The 20579-nt window shown below is 44.1% G+C and overlaps 1 protein-coding gene across 4 annotated transcripts; it reads right to left on the bottom strand.

The window, feature by feature from the left end:
• Positions 1–1589: 1589 nt before the first annotated feature.
• On the bottom strand, positions 1590–20181 carry avpr2ab (arginine vasopressin receptor 2a, duplicate b). 4 transcript variants are annotated; one of them, XM_018725812.2, is made up of 8 exons: positions 20008–20181; positions 19599–19712; positions 18939–18990; positions 6110–6492; positions 5126–5371; positions 4843–4989; positions 3840–4590; positions 1590–2843 (listed from the first exon to the last, which is right to left on the bottom strand). In XM_018725812.2, the coding sequence occupies exons 4-8, from the start codon at positions 6488–6490 to the stop codon at positions 2650–2652; spliced, it is 1719 nt and encodes a 572-aa protein (XP_018581328.2). In that variant the 5' UTR covers positions 6491–6492; positions 18939–18990; positions 19599–19712; positions 20008–20181; the 3' UTR covers positions 1590–2649. The 4 variants fall into 4 exon arrangements, with proteins under 4 accessions (XP_018581328.2, XP_018581329.2, XP_018581330.2 ...); XM_018725813.2 differs by having other exon boundaries at positions 19599–19704; XM_018725814.2 differs by having other exon boundaries at positions 20040–20181.
• Between the last annotated feature and the right edge of the window lie 398 nt (positions 20182–20579).

The raw sequence follows: 20579 nt of genomic DNA, 5'->3' as shown, positions 1-20579 counted from the left end.
TCTCGAGCTTTGGGATTTGAGAGTCAAGGTCAGGGTTGTGACAGCTCTGACAGCACAGGGCCGGCATGCACAGGGAAGCCGTGTAGAAACCCTCGCCGAAGCTTTAAAGCATCGTCCTACACATGTAACAAAACATTTATTGTGTCGACTTTGCTGCATTTTTCATTCGGCTTGGTTAGATGAAGCATTCTTTTTGCGTTAGTTCGTACTATATCCCAGTTTTTTAGGAAAATATTCCGCATTCTTGAAATAAGCAACTTTTGGCACCAGGTTTCAAGCACAGAATATTCCAGTACCTTTTAGGATCTGATTCTTTCCTGAATGTTTTGTTGCCTTCTAGAATTTTCCAATGGCTACTTTGTTTCAGTGCTTTTCTGGAATGTTCTAGTGCAGAATATCTATGTAATTTTTTTTTTGTTAATAAATGGCATTTAACATTTCTCAATATAATGTTCCTTATATATGTGAGCAAAACTTCTTAAATTATTTAAAACTTTCAGAAGAATAGTGAAAGCAAGATTCTGTGGCTAAAACTGACAACCTAGAAGAACCAGTGGTATTTCTATAATCATTGATCTCTAATCATAATCAACGCAAAAATTGAAATGAGAATTTTGAAAAATGTTATGTTATCTCAGTGTTCATTTATAATTAAATGTGTGATTAAATGTTATTTAACATCTTTCATCATTGCAGTAAAAGTCTTGGGAAAAGGTAAAAAATGTATACAACTTTTTTCTGAAGATGTGCCATTTAAAGACTGCAAAAGATTACGGAAAATTGTTCAGTTTCATTTCTCTGTGGGTTCAAACTCAGATCTGTGTGTTTGCACCATGCAGAAGAAGGCTGTAGTAAACCATGTCCTTTCCCTCCTTTTCCAAAAAAAACATATGAAAGGTCACAAAGAGTCAGATTCGACTTGATGGCCCTTCCATCCAGCCTACTGGGGATCTTTTTAAAGTGATCGTGACATTACTGCTAAAATGGATCACTTATTCTATGGTCTACTGGATTTAAGATTTCAGCAGGCTTTCAGATAACATTTGCATTCTTCACATCTGTCTTAGGCGCTACTGCAGCCAAAGATCAAGCAGGAATGGTGATAAATATTAGAGAACCGTTCTTAATCTTAATCCTCCTTTTTTTATTGCAATTCCCTCTCATTTGAAATTTCGGACAGGTCTCCATAAACTCTCGATCTCCTCTGTAGAGAGATGCAGACGGCGACATAATGGAACAGTAGCTTCCAATGGGTTACGCTGCTGAGAATTAGAAATGAAAATTTAACATGATCCATTTCCAGGCCATTATTTAATCAACTCTAATCACTCCCACAGCACAGCTCTTTCAACAATAGAGACCCACAATGCAAACGCTGTGTATCCGTTGCTTATACCTCTGCCGTGGAACCCATTGTTTGTGGAACACGGGTGGCCCAATAAGGTTAAAAAGTTGTTTTTGCCCAAGAAGTTACGTTGGCACCAGGGAAGTCAATGGCTGTGCTGTGAAACGAAATCTGTTCATCCTAATCGTAATTTTCACTTGAACCAGAAGACAAAAAGCAAATATATGAAAACATGCAGCAACAGTTTTCAGCAAAAATTTATTGACATATTTTACATTTATTTGAAGTGAACACCTTGGAACAAAACAGGTCTTCTATTTATTACCTGCATTCATTCATTCATCTTAATAATCAAATAAAAATATTAGTGAAATAAGTCTTATAAACTGGTGCAAAGGATTATGAACCCTACCGTGAGAGTAGTATCTTGTAACATTTTAAGAACTCTACTATAAACCATCTTAAAATGTATGAATTACTTGAGCAGTGAACAGCTGTAACGCTTTCGGAGAATTTTTGCTGTGTTTTCTAAACCCCAATGAGAAAGAACAAATTAAAGGTGATCTGAGATTAAGGAAAATAAAAGAGGAAAAAGACAAAATTAAATGAAAATGAGATGAAAATGAATCAGCTGGATGGCCAACTGTTGTAGGTATCAAAATGTAATTTTTATACCTAATACAGTTTAATATATTTTAAAATGTATTGGTATTTTAAGAGAAGGCCTGTGAGTGCATGTGTGTTGTTTCATTACACTTCAGAAGGCAGGAATACAGTTTGTCTGAATGAACGCTTGTGAAATTACATTGCATTACATTACAGTCTGGTTTATTTGCTTGTGTTTCATCTGTCTGTTTGATTTGACCGCTTAGCTGAGCTGTCAAAGCTTTAAAAATGTTACACTTATAGCGTAAGAATTTTAATACATCAGTAGTGAAATTTTTCTTTCACTCCGCTAAGTTTTTTTGTAACATTATTTAAAAAGGTTATAACAGATACATTATTTGGTTTGTTTATTTTTCACAGTTATCTAATGCTTTCTTACAATAAATCACCCAAATATAGAGCTGGGTAATTTTTTTTCATTGGAGCAATTTAGGGTAAGTACCTTGCTCATGGATACTACAACAGGAGGTGGGATTTGAACCTGCAACCTCTGAGTGCAAAGGTAGCAGCGATGACAAAATCTGTAAATCTCCCGTTCTACCATACAACATTCACCACCACTGTTCCACAAGCTTTTCCTCACACCTTCTGTCCATGGACAGTGAACCAGTAGACAGCCCATGGCAGGTTGTACCCTTTCAGTCCATGGCCGTGGTGGACGTGTGTGTGGTGGTGGAGTCATCAGGCAGAGACGAACGACGGGAGGTTTGGGGTCGACAGCGGAGAAGGGCCCGCAGCTCGTTGGACACGCTGCTGGAAAAGGCTGTGTAGATCCATGGGTTGGTGCAGGAGTTGAGGCTGGCCAGCAGCATCAGGATGGTGAAGGCAGCACCTGAACAGAGACAGGGACCAAGACCTGGTGAGACGTCAAACCCACCCACTTAACCGTCAATTTTGTGGGAGAAATGGCACAGAGAGATGTAATTTCCCATGCTTTTCTCAAAACAGAGTACCTCATGACATCACCCTGTAAATTCTGAAGTCAGTTTTGCTTCATTCTTGATTTCTGTGCAACCAGATGCACTAGAAAAACTGGGCTAGAGCTGGTTCCAAACCTACAAGCTTAATCTGGATCAAAAGTTTGTAAGTTCAGTGTAATGTGTGAACAAGGGATTCATCATCAATTCTATATGCAGGTACTCATGCAAAGTGCGTTGCCAAAGTCTGTGGTATTGGATGAAATAACTTTACTTTGATCAGAATCATACGTCCGTTTCTCTACCTGCTGGTGAAATGCATGGTTTTTGTGCTCATCTGCTGCTCCCTACACGTCACACAACATTCACTAATACCCACTAAATGCGTAACAATAAATAAAAGCAAAATTGTATGAAATTTTAAAAATAGTGTAATTTGTATGTTATTTGGGGGTGCGGCAGGTTTGGACGTTGGATGTTGGAGGTTCAACCATGTTTGTCTCTGCTGGCACTTCACACGTAACAATACAGCTCATTGACTAAAACACAACATCACTGAGATAATTATGTTGTAAGATCGTGGCTCCAATAATCTCGAGAACATAAACCAGGCTTTACAATGGTTTTACAATGTTTTGGAATGATAATTGCAATGTTTGTTCAAAAAAGAACAGTCTTTATGTTGCTTGGATGAATATGCACAATTCAACTTAAATGTTTGTCGGTAACAAGGAATTTAAAAGCTCTTCTAATTCAAACCACACTTTCATGTGACATGTCCTGACAAATAGTGATGTTTTCTGATTTGAAATGAAAGGAATATTTTTTGGAAAGCGATACATTGTAATTGAGAAGCCAAAAGTTCAAAAAAGAGTCATGTTTAAAAATAGTAGTAGTACTGCAGTACTCACCTTGGTCAGGTGGGTTGGGGTCCCAGGCGGCCCACAGCTGTACAATAAAGAAGGGGGACCAGCAGATGGTGTACACTAGCACAATGACCAGGGTCATCCGCACCGTCTTGGACATGGCTTTTGATATACCGGGAGGAGGCAAAGAGAGAGGTGAGCGTACGGGAGAGTATTCCAACGGCGCAATGCAGGAAGCGTTGTTGAGCTCATTGGAGTTCTTGGGGTCTGAGTGGGTATCATTTGGGCTGCAGTTTTCAGTAGAGGTATTACGGGTTAGGTTACAAGCTGCAACTAAAGGAGCGGACCCGAGAGCCTCAGAGGAGCCCGGGCACGAAAGCAGGCTTTGGGTGGTCTGGTCGTCATTTGGGGCAACGGCTTCAAGAGGACATTGTGAAGGATGAGGATCATGACCTGAGGTGGAGTGGCTCAGATGACCACGTGGAAGGTTACCGAAGGAAGGCTCATCAGATGTTTTTTCAGAAGAACTCAGGGCCTCTGGTTGTGGAGCATGGTCACAGAGGTTGTCGAATTTGCTGCGAGAGCATGAAGGATTGCTGTTGTTTTGCTGTGGGTGTTTGTTCCCACCTCTCCCACCACCTCTTCCACCTCTCCTCATCAGTTCCCTATCCACCTGCCTCTGGCTGTCCCTCGAGCTCCGGAAGCGTAAGAACATGGAGCTCTTCTTGTACTCCGCAGTCACCACTCTCTCTGACTTCAGATAGATGTTGTCATGGATCTCTTTGAATATCCGCACCTGAGCGAGGGAGGAAAACTGATGAATATTATTTCATGGACGATTACAAGTAAAGTACATCAGCACTGTACAGAGTAAAACATAGAGCCAGTAGGCTTTGGACACACTTTAAAGAGTGGTGTCTGCACAAAGATGTCAGCTAAATAACAGTAAAGGATGATCTCCCAACGTGTCTCACACCGATAAGCCACAACGTAAATGTAGCAACGAAACAATAGCTGAGAATTGTGCCTTCATGAAGGAACATGATACCTGACAGACGGTGATAATGATGGCTGGCATCACGAAAACTGCCACAGTCATCCAGATGACATAAGCCTTGTGCCCCCAGGGCTCAATGAAGTGCCCCCAGCACTCAAACATTCCTGGGGCCACCTCTGACATGGAGAAGATGAACACCTGTGAGAGAAACAAAAATAAGTCCAAAGGTTCATTCATATGCACCGAACCCATTTGCTGTGGAGTCTGCAATCTGGAGCAGCGTCTGATACCATTCAAAAGTCTGTGACATGAACAATGACGCCTCACTCCTCACCTGGGGAAGGCTGAACAGCAGTGACAGCCCCCAGGCCACCATGACTGGGGTGTTCCAACTTGATGTTGCCCCATCACGGTAGGCCTGCATGGGGCAACAGATAGCATAGTGTCGATCTACAGTCATGGCAACGATGATATAAGAGGAAGCAAACATGCCCACGATTTGCAGGTACTTCACAGAACGACACACAGCATCAGGACCCTGGAAGCGCTCTGTTATGTCCCAAATCAGCTGGGGCAATACCTGAAAGGCACAGAAGGACAATTCAGCTGAAGAATCTGTAGGAGCCACTGTAACGGCAGTGTATCAATAAGGGTCAGTGATATGAAAACAAGGGGTGATACTTAGTTACTGGAGCTTTCATGCTGGAAAGTATTTATTCATTAGCATCAACTAAGCAGATAACTGTTGCATAGCCTCCGATGGAAAAAAATCGGAATCGGGACCAGAGAGGTTATTATTATGATGATCATCATCATCGTTACTCCTCTCACTGTCACATAGTTTACATTGCGTAAATACAGAGTGTAACAGTGAAAAAATCAGTTTTTGAACAAATTTACTAGACACGGCAGTGAAAGTCTGCAATGCTCATGTAGGAATCTGAGCTGAGATGGCGTTTGCAAAGTGATTACATGGGGCAAGTATCCGTACAAATGGTGGATTAAAAAGACGGATCAGAGAAGAGTGTGTGGGTGGTGCTGGTGGTGTGTGGAGATTTTTTCCTATTTATTATTTTTTTTGGAAAGCAGAATTTAGCAACAAAAACCATAAGTTTCATACTCAGTGCTGAAAATCATGAAAATTCCAGTAAAATAGCAAGTGTTGGCATCTATGCTCTAAAGAGCTTGTCCCTTTGATTAAGAGCATATGGGACTGACATGCAAAGGAGTGATTCATGGTTGCATGAGAAAGCTTTAATAGGACTATCCTCTCCTGCCCATCTTTGTCATGGAGCTCCACTGGTTTGCAGGTGTTTACCTGGAAGAAGGCTACCACCAAGTCTGCCACGCACAGGTTTACCATGAAGAGGTGCATGGGGGCACGATGCTTCCTCCGTCTCAGCAGGACCCAAAGGACAAACCCATTCCCCAGGGTTGTGAGTGCCAGAATTAGGCTTAGAACCGCAATCTCTGCATGGGCTAGGGCAACATCACGCACCCTTGCTGGGGGAGTATTGTGTGGGGGTGGGCCAGTGGTGGCATTTTCATGGAAAATCCAAAGAAACGATCCTCCTCCATAAGCGTTGCTTAGGTTTGTGGATGGTGGGAATAACGAAGAAGTGAGGTTGGTTTTTCCTTCTGCCGCTGAAGTAGAGTGATTTGGTCTCTGCCAATCGGGTTCCCAGGAGTCCATTGCCATGCCTAAACAACAATATTTTCAAATATTTAAGTGTACAAAGAGACACAAAAATCAGTATATAAGTGTAGAAAACATGACTGCAAGTGGTACCAAAAATATGCCAAGGAAGTAAGATGCACATGATGTCATGTCAGTATTGAAACATATGGAGGTGCTCAAGCAAAACAGGAAAAAGGGTATCAAATTCTCTGTCATTAAAGTGTGACCTACAGGACTCTTCAGCAAATAAACTGTGAGTTTAATCACTGAGGGAAAGAAACCTACTATTCCTTCTCTCAACATAGATGTCAATAAAACTGCCTTCTTTGTCGGTTTCCCACACTTCTAAGTGAAACAACTAAGTGATCCAAGGGATGTGTTACCACCTTGATGACAGTGACAAATTGCCTTCCAGAAATGAAAATTATGGTATTTAGTGTCTCAGCCTGGTAAATCAATAATCAGGGACATTTTTCCAGATGTGTCGCTTGTCTTTCTCTCCACTTTGTATAAAATAAAGAATTAAGAGACAACAACTAGATTTCTAAGATACAAAGATGCATCTTGTTCAACCACAGTTTTATCTCCTCTTCATATACGTATGGAAAGTATATCGCTTGGTGATACCTTCGAAATTTTAACCTTGTTCTTCGTCTGTATCACATCTCCGTGTTCCATGGACAGGGTTTTTCCCACATTGCTTGTCCTTCTCTGTCTCTGACAAAGGTCTGTCTCTGCTTGTTTTCCTTCTCTTATTTTCCATTTGGATCTGGCAGTTCTTCCCTCCGTCCTACCCACTCAGCCTTTCACCCCCCTTCTCTAATCACCTTACTTCAAACAAACTATTTCCACATTTTTCGGTGCTCACCCTGGTAGCATAAGGTTTATTTTTTCTTACAAAATAATTAATTAGAAAGGAAGAACTCTATATCAGGACAACAGAAAACATACCCCTGCAATTCATAGCAATCTTGGTTACATTGGAAGGATTTGATAGAAATGGAGATAATGAGGGAAATAATGAAGAACGATATGCATATGGACAAACAGACAGACACAAAAGCACACTGTGCTGGTATGTCAGTGATAAGTGACATGTGCTGTTTCTACAGATGCACATGGAATATGGTGCCACATAAATTTGAGATCATACATGATGCAATGAAGCACAGAGATTAACCACAATAAGCAACCAACAATCATACTCAATTGTAATCATAATCAGTTAGTGGAATAGAAAAATGTAAAGTTCTTAGGGGAAATGGAGAGAATGCAGGTTTATGCTACACAAAGCATGAGCAATAAAACAACCATCAGATATTTTCCTTTTTATTGGCATGTTGAGCCAAGCGTATGTGTGGCCAAGTGCTGATTTATAGTCTGTTTTTATAGAGACGACTAGGTCAGCGGCCATTTGTAAGCTTTTGAATACAAGACAGCTCTTCTCTGAGAGCATTTTAACTTAAAAGTTATAGAACAGGAAGGGATACTGTTCCTTTCCCAGAGCAATTAGTTTCCACATCATCACCTGACATTATTCCTTTCTTTTCTGTTCTCATCACTGGATTTTCCTGTGCCTCTGTTGGCATTTCTCGCTCAGTCCTGCTCTGTCTCACTGTGAAGTTGGCTGAAAGAACCAAGGAATCAAGCAAGACTTCTTTCCACTTTCCAAGGTGGAGCTACTGTGCCAAGACCAATATAGTCAGGAAAATGTGTTTTTGAACTCGAACAAGCTGCATAATCCTCTGGAAAGCAAAACGACATTTACAAATCTCAATTGCACCAATACCATCATTTATTTCCGTCACTTTGTATATGGAAATGTTTTCCTTTGACAGTCTTGTGACAGAGAGAGAAACACTGCCTGAATTCATGTATTCCCCTTGGATTTTAACTTTCTGGCTGAAGTAAAGTCTAAGCCAGCAAGGGGGCTAAGTGCTGAAGACGGACCATCTTCCCACAAGGTTAAGAGTTGCATGAAAGAATGGAATACTGAGATCCAAATTCTCAAAGATCACCTAGGGAGTGAAGCAATACACTGAAAGGAATTGGCACTGGTTTGAAAAGTTGGAAAATGACCAGCCGAAAGCCTTCCTGAAGAAACTTATTTTGAGTGTAGCACAGTACTCAAATCAGTAGTGGTAAAGCCCTCCAGAAAGTCTACAGCCAGAACAAAATGAATCAACAATTTAGTTCAAAGCAAATGAAGAAATTAAATGGGCTAAGTATCACTTTCTCACTTTCATTAACCATTTGTCCTGGTCAGGGTGACGGTAGTCTGGCGCCAGTCACCAAATCACTGAGCACAAGGGTGGGAGGTATATGATGGGCAGGACACCAGTCCATCACAGGCTATGATAAACTGCAGGCTATGACAATTTTCATTTTTCAGAGATGCACGTTACTTAGACGCACACACACGCACACACATTTTCAGAACCGCTTGTCCCATACGGGGTCGCGGGGGAACCGGAGCCTACCCGGCAACGCAGGGCGTAAGGCCGGAGGGGGAGGGGACACACCCAGGACGGGATGCCAGTCCGTCGCGAGGCACCCCAAGCGGGACTCGAATCCCAGACCCACTGGAGAGCAGGACCCGGTCCAACCCACTGCGCCACTGCGCCCCCCGTACTTAAACGCAATGCTTGTTTAAATCATAACTTGACACTGACGTTTGCCACGCCCACACCTCCGGGCCGACACGGAACACCTGGGACGCAACGCAGACTGCAGCATAAAAGGCTGCGTCGGACAACCAGCTGATGCGGAACCTTGATCTGCCTCCTCATTAGCGACCTTCTCCAGCCATTTCCTGTTCCCGAACGCCTTCCCCCGAACCCGTCCCTTGTTCCCCCGATCTACTGCCTCCTTCGGATCATCGACCTCTTGCCTGTACACTGACCTCGCCTTTTGGATCCTCCCTGTTACGACGTTCGCACCTCGAAGACCCTTTGCCCGTCCTCTGACCTCCTCTCTTGGATTTCCCCGAAGACACCACGATTACCGCTCTGCACTTGGGTCCGCCGCTTCCCTCAGACGCGACCATGACACGTTTAAAGGCTACAGAGCAGGTGATCTACAGCTACCTGTAAGAGATATTTTCACAGCTCGAATATGTCTTGAAAATCCCCTATTTTGAAAAAAGGATGGGGTATCGCTCAACAATGCCAAGCAAAAAGTAACTTCCAGTTTTGAATATTGTCAGTATGAACAATGTTAGAAGAACGGTGGACAAATTGTCCTACGATCAAAATTAACAAAGTCCACCTCTGGTCCCACTGTTTGTATCTGTGAGTAAATCTGCTCTTGTGTTACACACACTTGGGTAAACCTGCAACGTGCGTACTGTGAGGATATCTAAACAGCGTGAAAATATTTATAGTCATGCAGGCCTATATGTTAAGTCAATCAAATGCACTTTAAACCCAGTTTTTAAAACCTGAAAGAGAACATTGGGTCCCATCTGGTTTGAATGAGAAAACAGCTGTTTATCGCTCTTTGTCGGTGTTTCCGTGAAGAAACATTGAGAGAAATGCAGGTTGCAACTGTCATCTGTTTTTTTCTTTTGAATGATGATGGAATCTATTCTTGGTTCTTACCCCTATCCTGTGCATCCCCCCCCCTTTTTTTTTTTAGACATTCTTACAAGTATGCGTTTTGGTGCCTTGGGGACACCAAACAGCAGCAGAAACAGCTGTTATTTTAGGATGGTTTACTCTTCTCCACCTGTGTTCATGTCGTTTTTCTGTTATTGCCTTGCTCTATTTCACACTGATCAGGGATCAGAAAAACAGTACGAGCTGGAGTAGCAAGAGGTGGGTGAAAGAGGAATGTGCCACAGCAAGTAGTGCCTGGGCAGTGTGAGAGGACATGGGTTCAGTCTTTGCTAAGTCGGGGTGGAGTTTGCTTGTTGTCAGGATGCTCCGGTTTCCTCCCACAATCCAAATGGATGCGCTGCAGGTGGATTGACAACTCTAAAGTCACCCATAGTGTGTAACAGAGAATATGTGTTCTACTGGTGTGTGCACGAGTGAGTGATTGTGAGTAGTATATCTAGCAGTGTAAGTCACCTTGGTGAATAAAGTGTGTGGGCTGATAACACTACATAGAGTTCAGTGGAAGTCGCTTTGAAGAAAAGCTTCTGTGTCACGCCCCCAGCGTCAGCCCAAGCGATGGCACCTGTCCCAAATCAAAACAGCAGGGTATAAAAGCACCACAATGACGCACCGGATTGCAGAACCTCTTTGGAACCATCGCTTTGACTATGTAGCTACAGAGCTCATGAACACCTTTCCTGTCCTGCTTCGCTCTTTCGTTCCTGAGCCCCTGGCTTCATGTCCTCAGCTCCAGACCCCAGCTTTGCGACATCGTCCTTGGCTCCTGTTTTGTCCTTGGAACAACGTTCGTTCCTCAGCTGACCCTTGCCTGCTCCACGACAACGATTCTGGTTTGCCCCTTTAGTGTTCTTCATTGAAAGCTCTTGCGATTGGGTCCACCTATCCCTTGTCTCCCACCCTCGTCCTTAACAGTCTGCTAAATAAACTAAATTAAATGACAATGTCCTGCTCTAGATGAGAAATGTCAGAAACTTGCTCTGGGCTGAAATAACCAGGAATGGTTTATATCGAGGATGATTGTCTGGGAAATGAAGAAACAATTACTTCAGTTTTGAGACATAAATGATAAAGAAAAATCAAAGAGAAGCATCACCTGTGTGACAGCCAATTGACAAACTGATTTGTTGTGAGGAACAGATATGTACTTTCATGTTGTGCCCCCTCAAAGACTTAATCTTTGAAAAAGACATGCTTCCAGCAGGTATCTCTCTTCTCAGGAACAAGGCAGATGACACCTGGAGACATTGGGTCATGTCATGTGTCCCCAGACAGCCAAGCTATAGTGCAACAAATATAGGAACGTGTTTGAATGGGACTCTCATTTCCTCTCATCACAAGGACTCGTTCTCTACTATTATTTAGAAGTGGGACCGCATACGGCTTAGCGGAAGGGGCAGCAGCTACAGGTGTGTTTCCTCTTGTCCAGATGCCAGATCCAAGAGGGCCAGACGCCCAAGAAAATCCAAGGACGGTGATGGTCCAGCAAAACTGGGACATCCAGGAGCTTCTGGATGTGGCCAACAGCCTACCTGACCCAAGGGAGGTAGGGGGAGCCAGATTCTGGTCCGCTGTCCAAGATTTATATGACATTTACCAGCCAAGCGGAGGTGAATGGACACAAGCACTCCGCTGCTGGCTAAAGGGGGATTGGAATGCTGTGAAAGGAGGGTGGAATGGACAGGACAGGAGTCATGTTAATCTCAGGGGAGAATGGCAGGAATTGAAAACCAGGATTGCAGATAAGTATAAACGACATCCCGACTGGTCGAAAATACAAAGGGAGAAACAAAAGGAAGGAGAAAGTGTTATTGAATCGGAATACAGATTGAGTGATCTAATGAGTGACTACTCAGGCATTGAAGACGCCGGAGAACAGGAGCGTATGACATTGTCACTGTTCGTTGTAGGCCTCAGTTCTGAGGTGCAGAAGTCCGTGAAGATGACGTGCATCGAGTGGGGCCAGGCGGCCCTCTCCGAACTGAGACAACATGCCATCCATGTTGAAAACAACCTGAGAGATGCAAAGGAGAAGAAGGCCGGCAAACCGATGGCAGTGCAGTATGCCTACTGTCGAGGTAACAAGAATGATGCCAGAGGCCGAGGGTGAGGTCGCAGGCGTGGCCGGGAAGAGGGGCCGGATAGCCGCATCAGACTCGCCAAGAGGAAGGCGCAAGAAGGAATACCTGTTTTAACTGCGGGAAAGAAGGCCACTGCTGTGACAACTGCCCGGAGCCTCCTCGAGACAATCGAAGAGGGGGATGGCCAGCCGGCCCTCCAGAAAATGTCACTGCATACCATTCCTCCTAGGGGGTGGAGGGGGTGGGCAACGGTGAGGAAAAGGGTCAGTACGTCGCCCTAACCTGGTGTCCTAAAACTGACCCTATGGTGATGCTTTCTGTTAATCATCGAAGGGTGTCTTTCCTATAGACACGGGAGCCACACGCTCCACCTTGAGAGCCCAAGAGGCACCGGAGACCGCCACCAACGGACAATTCATGAAGACTGTTGGGGCAATGGGCTTGTTCCAGCTCCTGGCTGAAACACAACCCCTCACAGTAAGTACACCAGGTCATTCTGAGAGAATCCACCACAAGTTCCTACTGAGTGATCACTGCCCTCTGAATTTGCTAGGGTGAGACCTATTGTCTGAGCTGTGGGCCACAATCAAGGTCTCCAGAACAGGTACCACGCTAACTGCTCCAACCTTGGGACTGTTCACCCTCATTGTTGAAAAAAACATCCTAGTGTGCATTTACCTTGGAAGATAATACATTGCTGAGGGACATGATCCCCTCCCAACAAGGACAGCCTGAATGCTTACACTGTACAGCACATTATTTTGCAGAACAACAGGAGGATGATGAAGGATGGAAAAAGAGATTTCGTGGCTGAAGGTTCCTCAGCTGAAAGGCTCTCGACTGAACACCTGTGCAGCACAGACCATTAACAGCTGCCTCTGTCCCCCTGTCAGAAGAACAGAAAGAGGGGTACAAAGGGGAGTCAGTTGCACATCTGTTGCTGGGTAAGACTGAAACCACTGCATAGAAGGATCTGGGTCCATAGGTCCAACAGTGTGAATGTAGAAAAGATTGGGTGTTGGTAGAATGTGGAAGGTTGGTTTCTAGAGATGGTGCATAAGTTTAATGTGGATCAACAGGTGACAGTAAAGAGGCAAATTGTAGAAGTAGGCAGCAAAATGGTCAGGGACGAAGAGTCAGAACCAACTTGGCTACAAGACATACCCAACTGTCTCTGGGCAAAGGGAAAAAATGATTTCGGAAAGATGAAGACAGCTCAGCCCCTAGTAGTAGGTCCAAAATTCGAGTACAGACCACATCGCACACAATATCCCCTGTCAAAAAAAGCGGAGGAAGGGATCAGTGCAGTACATGAACATCTAGTAGCAAGAGGTGCTGTAGTGCAAATAAATTACTCACCAGTAAAGTCACCAATTCTACGAGTCCTTTGTGCAGGACCTAAGGGGTGTAAACGCAGCTGTACACCCCCATGCTTCCATTGTGCCAAATCCTGCTACCATCCTGACATCCAGACCCCAGAAACTAAGTGGTTTTTCAGTAGTCAAATTTTGCTAAGGCATTTTTCTCTGTTCCAGTGCACCCAGATTTGCAGTACTGACTTGTCTATGTGCTTGACGGCAAAAGGTAAACATAGGCAGTGGCACCACAAAGTCTTACCAAATCCCCGAGCACTTATGATTGAAAGGTCAGAAAGAATCTGGAGATGTTTGTTACACCTAGAAAGGCCTGTAACCTCGTTCATGGAAAGTTAAGGGCATTAAGGCCGACTTTGGAGCTCCAGTAATATTTCGGGCCATTAAGGCCTACGGGCCCCAAAAATCAAAACTGCAGTGGATATGATAATCAGGATGTCCTTTCCCCTTCGGTCGCTCCCTAGGGGCTAAACAATTAGAAATCATTTTGAAATGACCAAAGTCAGTAATTAAAGGGCAACTGACACGTTAGTGGGCACAACTGGCTGTTGTAGCCCTTGGATCCAAAATTTCACTCAACGACCCCCACCCCTGTAAGACATGGTGCAGGGAAAAGATGGTCCGTATGGACCAACAGACCTGGACTGTAGAATACGCCTTGATGACAGCGGACCCTATGTGTTCTTAACTATGGTCCCCAGACACCATTTGTCTGACTAACCACCTATTTCTCCTACAAACAGGTGCGACCGAGAAGGAACGCTAATCCTGGGTCCGCCGAGGGACACAGGAGGACGGCATGCGTATCCTCTGATCAAAAATAAGAAGCTTCTTCTCCCCGCAGCGCTTTCCCAGGTATAGCTAAGATGACACATGGGCTGGATCACGCGTCCCGAAATACCACGGTTGCAGTGGTTTCCCAGTTCTGGGAGGCCCCAGGGTTTTCCACCTATGCATTGGCTTTCTGTCAGAAATGTTTTCTCTGTCTCAGACATAACATTGGAAAGGGCATGGCATTACCAGGTTTGCACACACCAGACCGGAGGGACCTTTTGAACATTTACAGATGGATTTCATTGAGTTAACTCCTTCTAAAGACTATACGTATTGCCTGGTCGTTGTTGATGTTTTCTCACGATGGGTTGAGGCATTCCACGCTTGAAAGGCCACTGCACAGACAGTTGCCAAATGTCTCCTTAAAGACGTTCTGCCCAGGTGGGGAATCCCATCCCGCCTCCCAAGCGACAACACCACTCATTTCGTGAACTCAGTCATACACCAGCTCTCTGAGTGGATGCAGACTGATCTCAGACACTACCGTGCCTATCACCCTCAGAGTGGAAGCCTTGTAGAAAGAGCCAACCAAACGGTACAAACCAAGCTAGCTAAGGTGTGTGAGGATACCGGCCTCAGCTGGCCAGATGCGTTACCCATCGTGCTAACAGCCATGCGAGGGAAGACACAGAGACAGTTGGGTGTGTCCCCTACCGCTTGTATAAGAACAATTAAAGAATTGGTGCCACTGGCTATTATTAAATGTAGTTTATTAAGCTCTAAATGACAATGGCTGCTATGGCTTATAAAGTCTGAATCCGATGATTAGATGAAGATCATGTAGTGTGAGAAATTCATTAGCAATGCTGTCGAGCACCTATAAGGGCACGGCGACTGCCTGCTTTGCAGAGGGAAAAATATGGCCAAGGATCTTTTCCAGTGATGCAAAACCAAAGGTCTCACTTTGAACCGAAATTGCTAAAAGTGTGCCAGTAGAAGGTTTTTTTCTTAGTTTATCCTGACCTGTCATTGCATAAATGATCGCTAGGACAAGAATCTTTTTGCCATAATGGGAGTTCCATCCAGCCACAAAGTTTCATTAACTGCTTGTCATGGGTAGGGACCAAAGCCTATCCCAGAATCACTGGGTGCGAAGTTGAGGGGAGGTTGCACCTTGGAGCAGATGACAGTCCATCACAGGGTATCCACACACACTCAACCATTCATACAGTAAAGCCAATTTGGTGTCACCAGTCCACCTGAACCACAGGTCTTTGGACTGTGGGAGGAAACCCATGCGGATGGGGGGAGAACATGCAAGCTCCACACGGGCTGAGCTAAATTCGAACCTACGCCCAATCAATTTGGGTACCATGAGGCAACAACACTACTTACTGAGCCACCATGCTGCTATTGTGGACGTTCCTCATTGCCATTTAAGATGAACGCAATGTGAAGTTGCACTGTGCCATGCCGTAAATGCATATGGCTTACCTTTATCTGAATGTTGTTACACATTCAAATGTTAAACCAAGCATAAGCCCCAGAACAAAAACCAGCACACACAGGAGGGCTCATAAGGACAACAGTTGGAGTCATCTGATTTATTTGAATGATCTTGTGTCTGCAAGGTGGCCTAGACTTATTCCTCACTTCTGTTCCTACGATGTTCCGTTTGGATTGTGTCTCTGTCTGTTTCAGATTTAGTTGTCCTTGTTTTTTGTTTTTTTGCTGCTATGTGTCCGCTTGCCTAGTATTTCAGCTGTCTTTGTGCAGTTCATCATTCCACAATCCTTTCCCCCACTAAGTGTTATCCTTACTGCTCTTGTTAAATATCCTGCCTCCAGTAATGCCTGCAATCTCCCCCAGTGTCTTTGACTCTAATTTCTCTTCTGTTATGTTCTTCTAAATTTCTTGGTTTCACTATCCATCTGAATTACTGTGATCCAAGCACACAGCATGAATAAAAGAGTCAAAGCGCACCACCAACCTGCTGATGGCTGCAAAAGCAAAAAGCGTAAAAAAAGACTTCTGCTGAAAACACCAGCACTCAACCATAAATTGTGACTGCTTAACAAGTGAGCCAGACCATGCAGCCGTTTGTGGAATTCTGATAATAGCAAGACAACAGTGACCAGCGTCACAAATGGCCCCATTAATGGTGCATTTCCCTGATCCACATCAACCCTTTCAGGTCTGCTATAGATGTAATGACTCTTCTATAGACCCATCAACCATGGGTCACCCTCTGGGCCAGATAAGAACACTGTGCAACCTTTACTCTGCTGCTCTCAAACCTCTTGGCTCACAGCAGGAGATGTTTGTGCCCCAAAAATGTCAGAAAAATCTATGAAGTCTCCACCTTCCTTTGTGTTTTACAATCTATGGAAAACAACACAGATTTATTAAAATCCATTTTTAGTGTGGATGACATGGGCTTCAAAACCACTCAAATAGCGTTAGAGACTGATACAATACAATAGACTGATAGGCTACAATTCTCTCTATAAACCTCGAACTTCACATCTCGGCAGCGGTCCAGAAACAGAACTAAAGCATCATTTAAAAATCCAAGAGGCCCAACACCACCACCAGCCTACACTCTTCATCAGATGTTCATAGATGCAGACTTGGCACGCAGCGAGCGCATGACACAAATAAACATATGAGCACTATATATGAGTACTGCTGCAGACACTGCTGTGATCATCTTGTTTGCTGCCCATTCACTCTCACACTGACCAAATAACCACAAAAGTAATGTTAATGTTTTCACAACAGAGTACACCATAAAAATCAACGAACAATATGCAAATCCACAGTGAAATATGAAGAATTCAGATTTTAATTTCCATCTGCGTCTATGTTAAACAGAATTTTACATCGTTTAATTTGGGCAATGTTATAGTTGCATAAGCGGCACAGAGAAATACCTATATTAACATGTGGGCAGTAGTGTAAATGCACTCCACTGGATAGTGTGCTTAGAACAGACACCACACACACACACAATGTCTACAACTACTTGTCCCAAGTGGGGTCGCGGCGAACCGGAGCCTAACCCGGCAACACAGGGTATAAGGCTGAAGGGGACACACCCAGGACGGGACGCCAGTCCGCCGCAAGACACCCCAAGCAGGACTCGAACCCCAGACCCGCCAATACACAAACAATGCCGACTCATTAAATAATGACTTTTTTGTGTTAATAGACCCCTGAAATTGAACCGGGACATAAAGCAGTGATTGGTCCCATCAGTGACATCTTGAGATGTGACTGGAATTAAGGTCAACACTGAAGGGTGCAAAACATTAATATTTGTGTTATACTCTCCCTCTCCTTTTACACTCCATGTATATTTTTCCCTCTCATTCCTGACCCAGATTTAAAAGAAAGTTTTGTCTGCAATCTCTCCTCACGTCAGTGCTTTCTTCTTTACGCATCGAGGTAGCTGCCCTGCCAAAATAAATCCGGGAGGAGGTTGGATCGTGTAAAAAGATCTCTTATTTTTTACGGAGTTCCACGTGCGAACAGTACGCCTGCTCTTATCTTTTCTACCAGCCTGTATTTGGGATGCAGTCGTTTTGGAATAAACCAAGTGTTTGTAGTTGCAAGGATCTCTTTTGCAGAAGAATGAAGCAAAAGGAGATCCCTCCACGCGGCACAATATAACAGCAGAGTACGTGAATTTTTTCCAAATGCTGCAGTTTCCACATTTCTCTCACAATGCTGGCATTTATCTGTCAAGCCATTTCATTCCCCACAGTACCCACGCTCAGGTGCTTTTTTTAAGTAATGATGGAAACAGGAAATATCGTTGGTAAGCTTTACCATGTATCCATGTGTTACCTGGTATGCATATGACCTTTTACACATAAGCACCTTTGATCCATGTTTTTTCTGTGTCCTAAGCAACAGTTTTACAATTTGTTACGGGTCAAGGGGTCAATGGGGTGAAAAGGCTTTATTTACCAGTTTATTTTGAGTTTATGTGAAACACCTCGGGGGGTGCGGTGGTGCAGTGTGTTGGACCAGGTCCTGCTCTCCAGTAGGTCTGGGTTCGAGTCCCGCTTGGAGTGCCTTGCGATGGACTGGCGTCCTGTCCTGGGTGTGTCCCCTCCCCCTCCGGCCTTACGCCCTGTGTTGCCGGGTAGGCTCCGGTTCCCTGTGACCCCGTATGGGACAAGAAGTTCTGAAAATGTGTGTGTGTCTCGTTGTACACTTTACTATGTGCACGGGGTGTTTCTGTTGACAAAACTGAGCCCTGGATATTATTTGTTTACTTTAATCGTTTTCTACACTTTTTATTGCCTCTGCACTAAAATATATGAAAACAACTTTTGACCTCATCAGCACCTTGTGAGTGAATTTTTTTCCAAATTGCGATGAAGATGAATAGAAATCTGTCACACTTTGTCTGTGTACAAATGGGTAATGAACTATGTCTGTTTTAATTAGCATCTACTGAATCGTGTTGTTTTACATTTCTTTCACTGGAAGACACACATTGAGACCGAAGCCTTCGAAAGTGTGACCTCACTAATAGTACGGTTATTGGTTAATCCACTGGAAGAAACTGAAAATTTTACTGTGCTATAGCTCTCTTAACATCTTGCATGTTTCTTACCTCTCTGTCACAGCATTGCTCTTTTTGCTGAATATTCTCTCCACAGGACTTTCTGTAAACACAAACAAGTTCCTCATTTTTACTGTCATTGAAACACCGCATAAAACTGGTGATTTATTGAGATGATTTATTGCAGAGGAACTCCAGGACCTGTTAAAAGAACTGCCTGACGTTTTGTGACAGTTTCATTTTCTGTTCTTTATTAATGGCATGTTTGCTTTAATAAAATGAGACAAAATGGCTTATGATGGATGGATGGATGGATGGATGGAGGGATGGATGGATGGATGGATGGATGGACGGACGGATGGATGGACGGATGGACGGATAGCAGTTTGCCCTGATTGAATCACTGTAATACTACATTTTTTAAACATTTTTCCATAGTTAACTCAAAGGTGTCTTTGTAATGCCTAATTTATCTCATTGAATCTAAGTGACAAAACATGTATTCTGAGTCAAACTGAAATCTCCATTCGGTGCACAATCTGAACATACTTTTAGCTCTAATTCACATACTGCGGTGACAAAATGCCCATACGGAGTATGCTATCCATCTTCCCAAACAGTATTTACCCTGTGCCTAGAAGAGGCACACAACCTCAGCCACTGGTGTTAGTATCAATCAATGACATGAAACATTCGCAAGAAAGTACTTACATGTGCGGTCTGGCGCTGTTACACAAAGTTGTCAAGTTGCCTTCTATAATCCACAGTTTCTGTTGGTTTCAGCAAAGCCAGAGCCCAGTTCAGTCATGAAGCGCGTCTGTAAAACTGAATGAATTTTTGCGTAAGCGCATGCACGTGCACGCTGTCATCACGTCATCGTGTCAACCGTGCACATGATGTGAGCGTGTGCCGATCGCTCCGCATCACCCTGTGCTCATGCGCTCGAGTGCCGCTTAGTCTACGTGGATTTGTGTCTGTCTGTGTACATCACCGTGTTTCACTATGCAGGTTCTTTTTCTCTCTCTGTCTCTCCTGGAAGCTCTGTGGAACGTGTTTTATTCACTCTTTACTGATGAGTGTATTGGAGCGGTGAAAAAAAAAAGTCCATCGGTTCCATTACCACCTCGAGGTCTCCCTCTTCATCCGTCTCACCGTCTCAATGTGCTTTTGCAAGCAGACAGCATTAAGTATGAGCTCTCGGTGTTACTCCTTCCCCTCCCGTCCTCTCCCTCGCCTCTGCTCCTCTCCCAGTCTCCTTTAGCCTGTCCTCTGTGCTGGTGGGCGGTGACTGCAGGTCCTCCGAGGGGAGGGGAGGGGAGGGGAGGTGGACAGGGAGCGGAGTTATAGGCCGTTCCCACAGCGTGTCCTCGCTGCCCGGCCTCTCGCCCCGTTCTAGAACCTCTCCTCAGGACACCGTACGCAACACGTAACTAACGACACCCGTTACCGACAAACATAAAGAATAACATTTATTTCAAAAGTGACACGCACAGTTCTCAGCCACCTCACGCAATCGCATCAGTTCCGAGTTGAATTACTGCCTTTATTTTGTTTCGTGACTCCTAAACTCACCATAGCCGATAGAGAAATTACATGGCGGCGAGCTTTGCTCTTGTTACTTTTTCAGACTTAGGTAAGAAAGCAAGATGAAATGCAGGATATCGAATAAAATTACGCAGTATTCGGATTGGT

The sequence above is a fragment of the Scleropages formosus genome, chromosome 22 (assembly GCF_900964775.1).
Source record: "Scleropages formosus chromosome 22, fSclFor1.1, whole genome shotgun sequence".
NCBI classification, from domain to species: domain Eukaryota; kingdom Metazoa; phylum Chordata; class Actinopteri; order Osteoglossiformes; family Osteoglossidae; genus Scleropages; species Scleropages formosus.
The sequence above is the reverse complement of the archived record's forward strand: the minus strand, read 5'-3'. Positions and strand labels throughout refer to the sequence as shown.

Excerpts from the sequence above, each read along its gene's own strand:
- avpr2ab (XM_018725812.2), bottom strand. The coding sequence starts at position 6,490 with ATGGCAATGGACTCCTGGGAACCCGATTGGCAGAGACCAAATCACTCT. Across the intron at positions 5,372-6,109 it reads TGGTGGTAGCCTTCTTCCAG|GTATTGCCCCAGCTGATTTG; the intron begins GTAAACACCTGC and ends TGTGCCTTTCAG. Across the intron at positions 4,990-5,125 it reads TGCTGTTCAGCCTTCCCCAG|GTGTTCATCTTCTCCATGTC; the intron begins GTGAGGAGTGAG and ends TTTCTCTCACAG.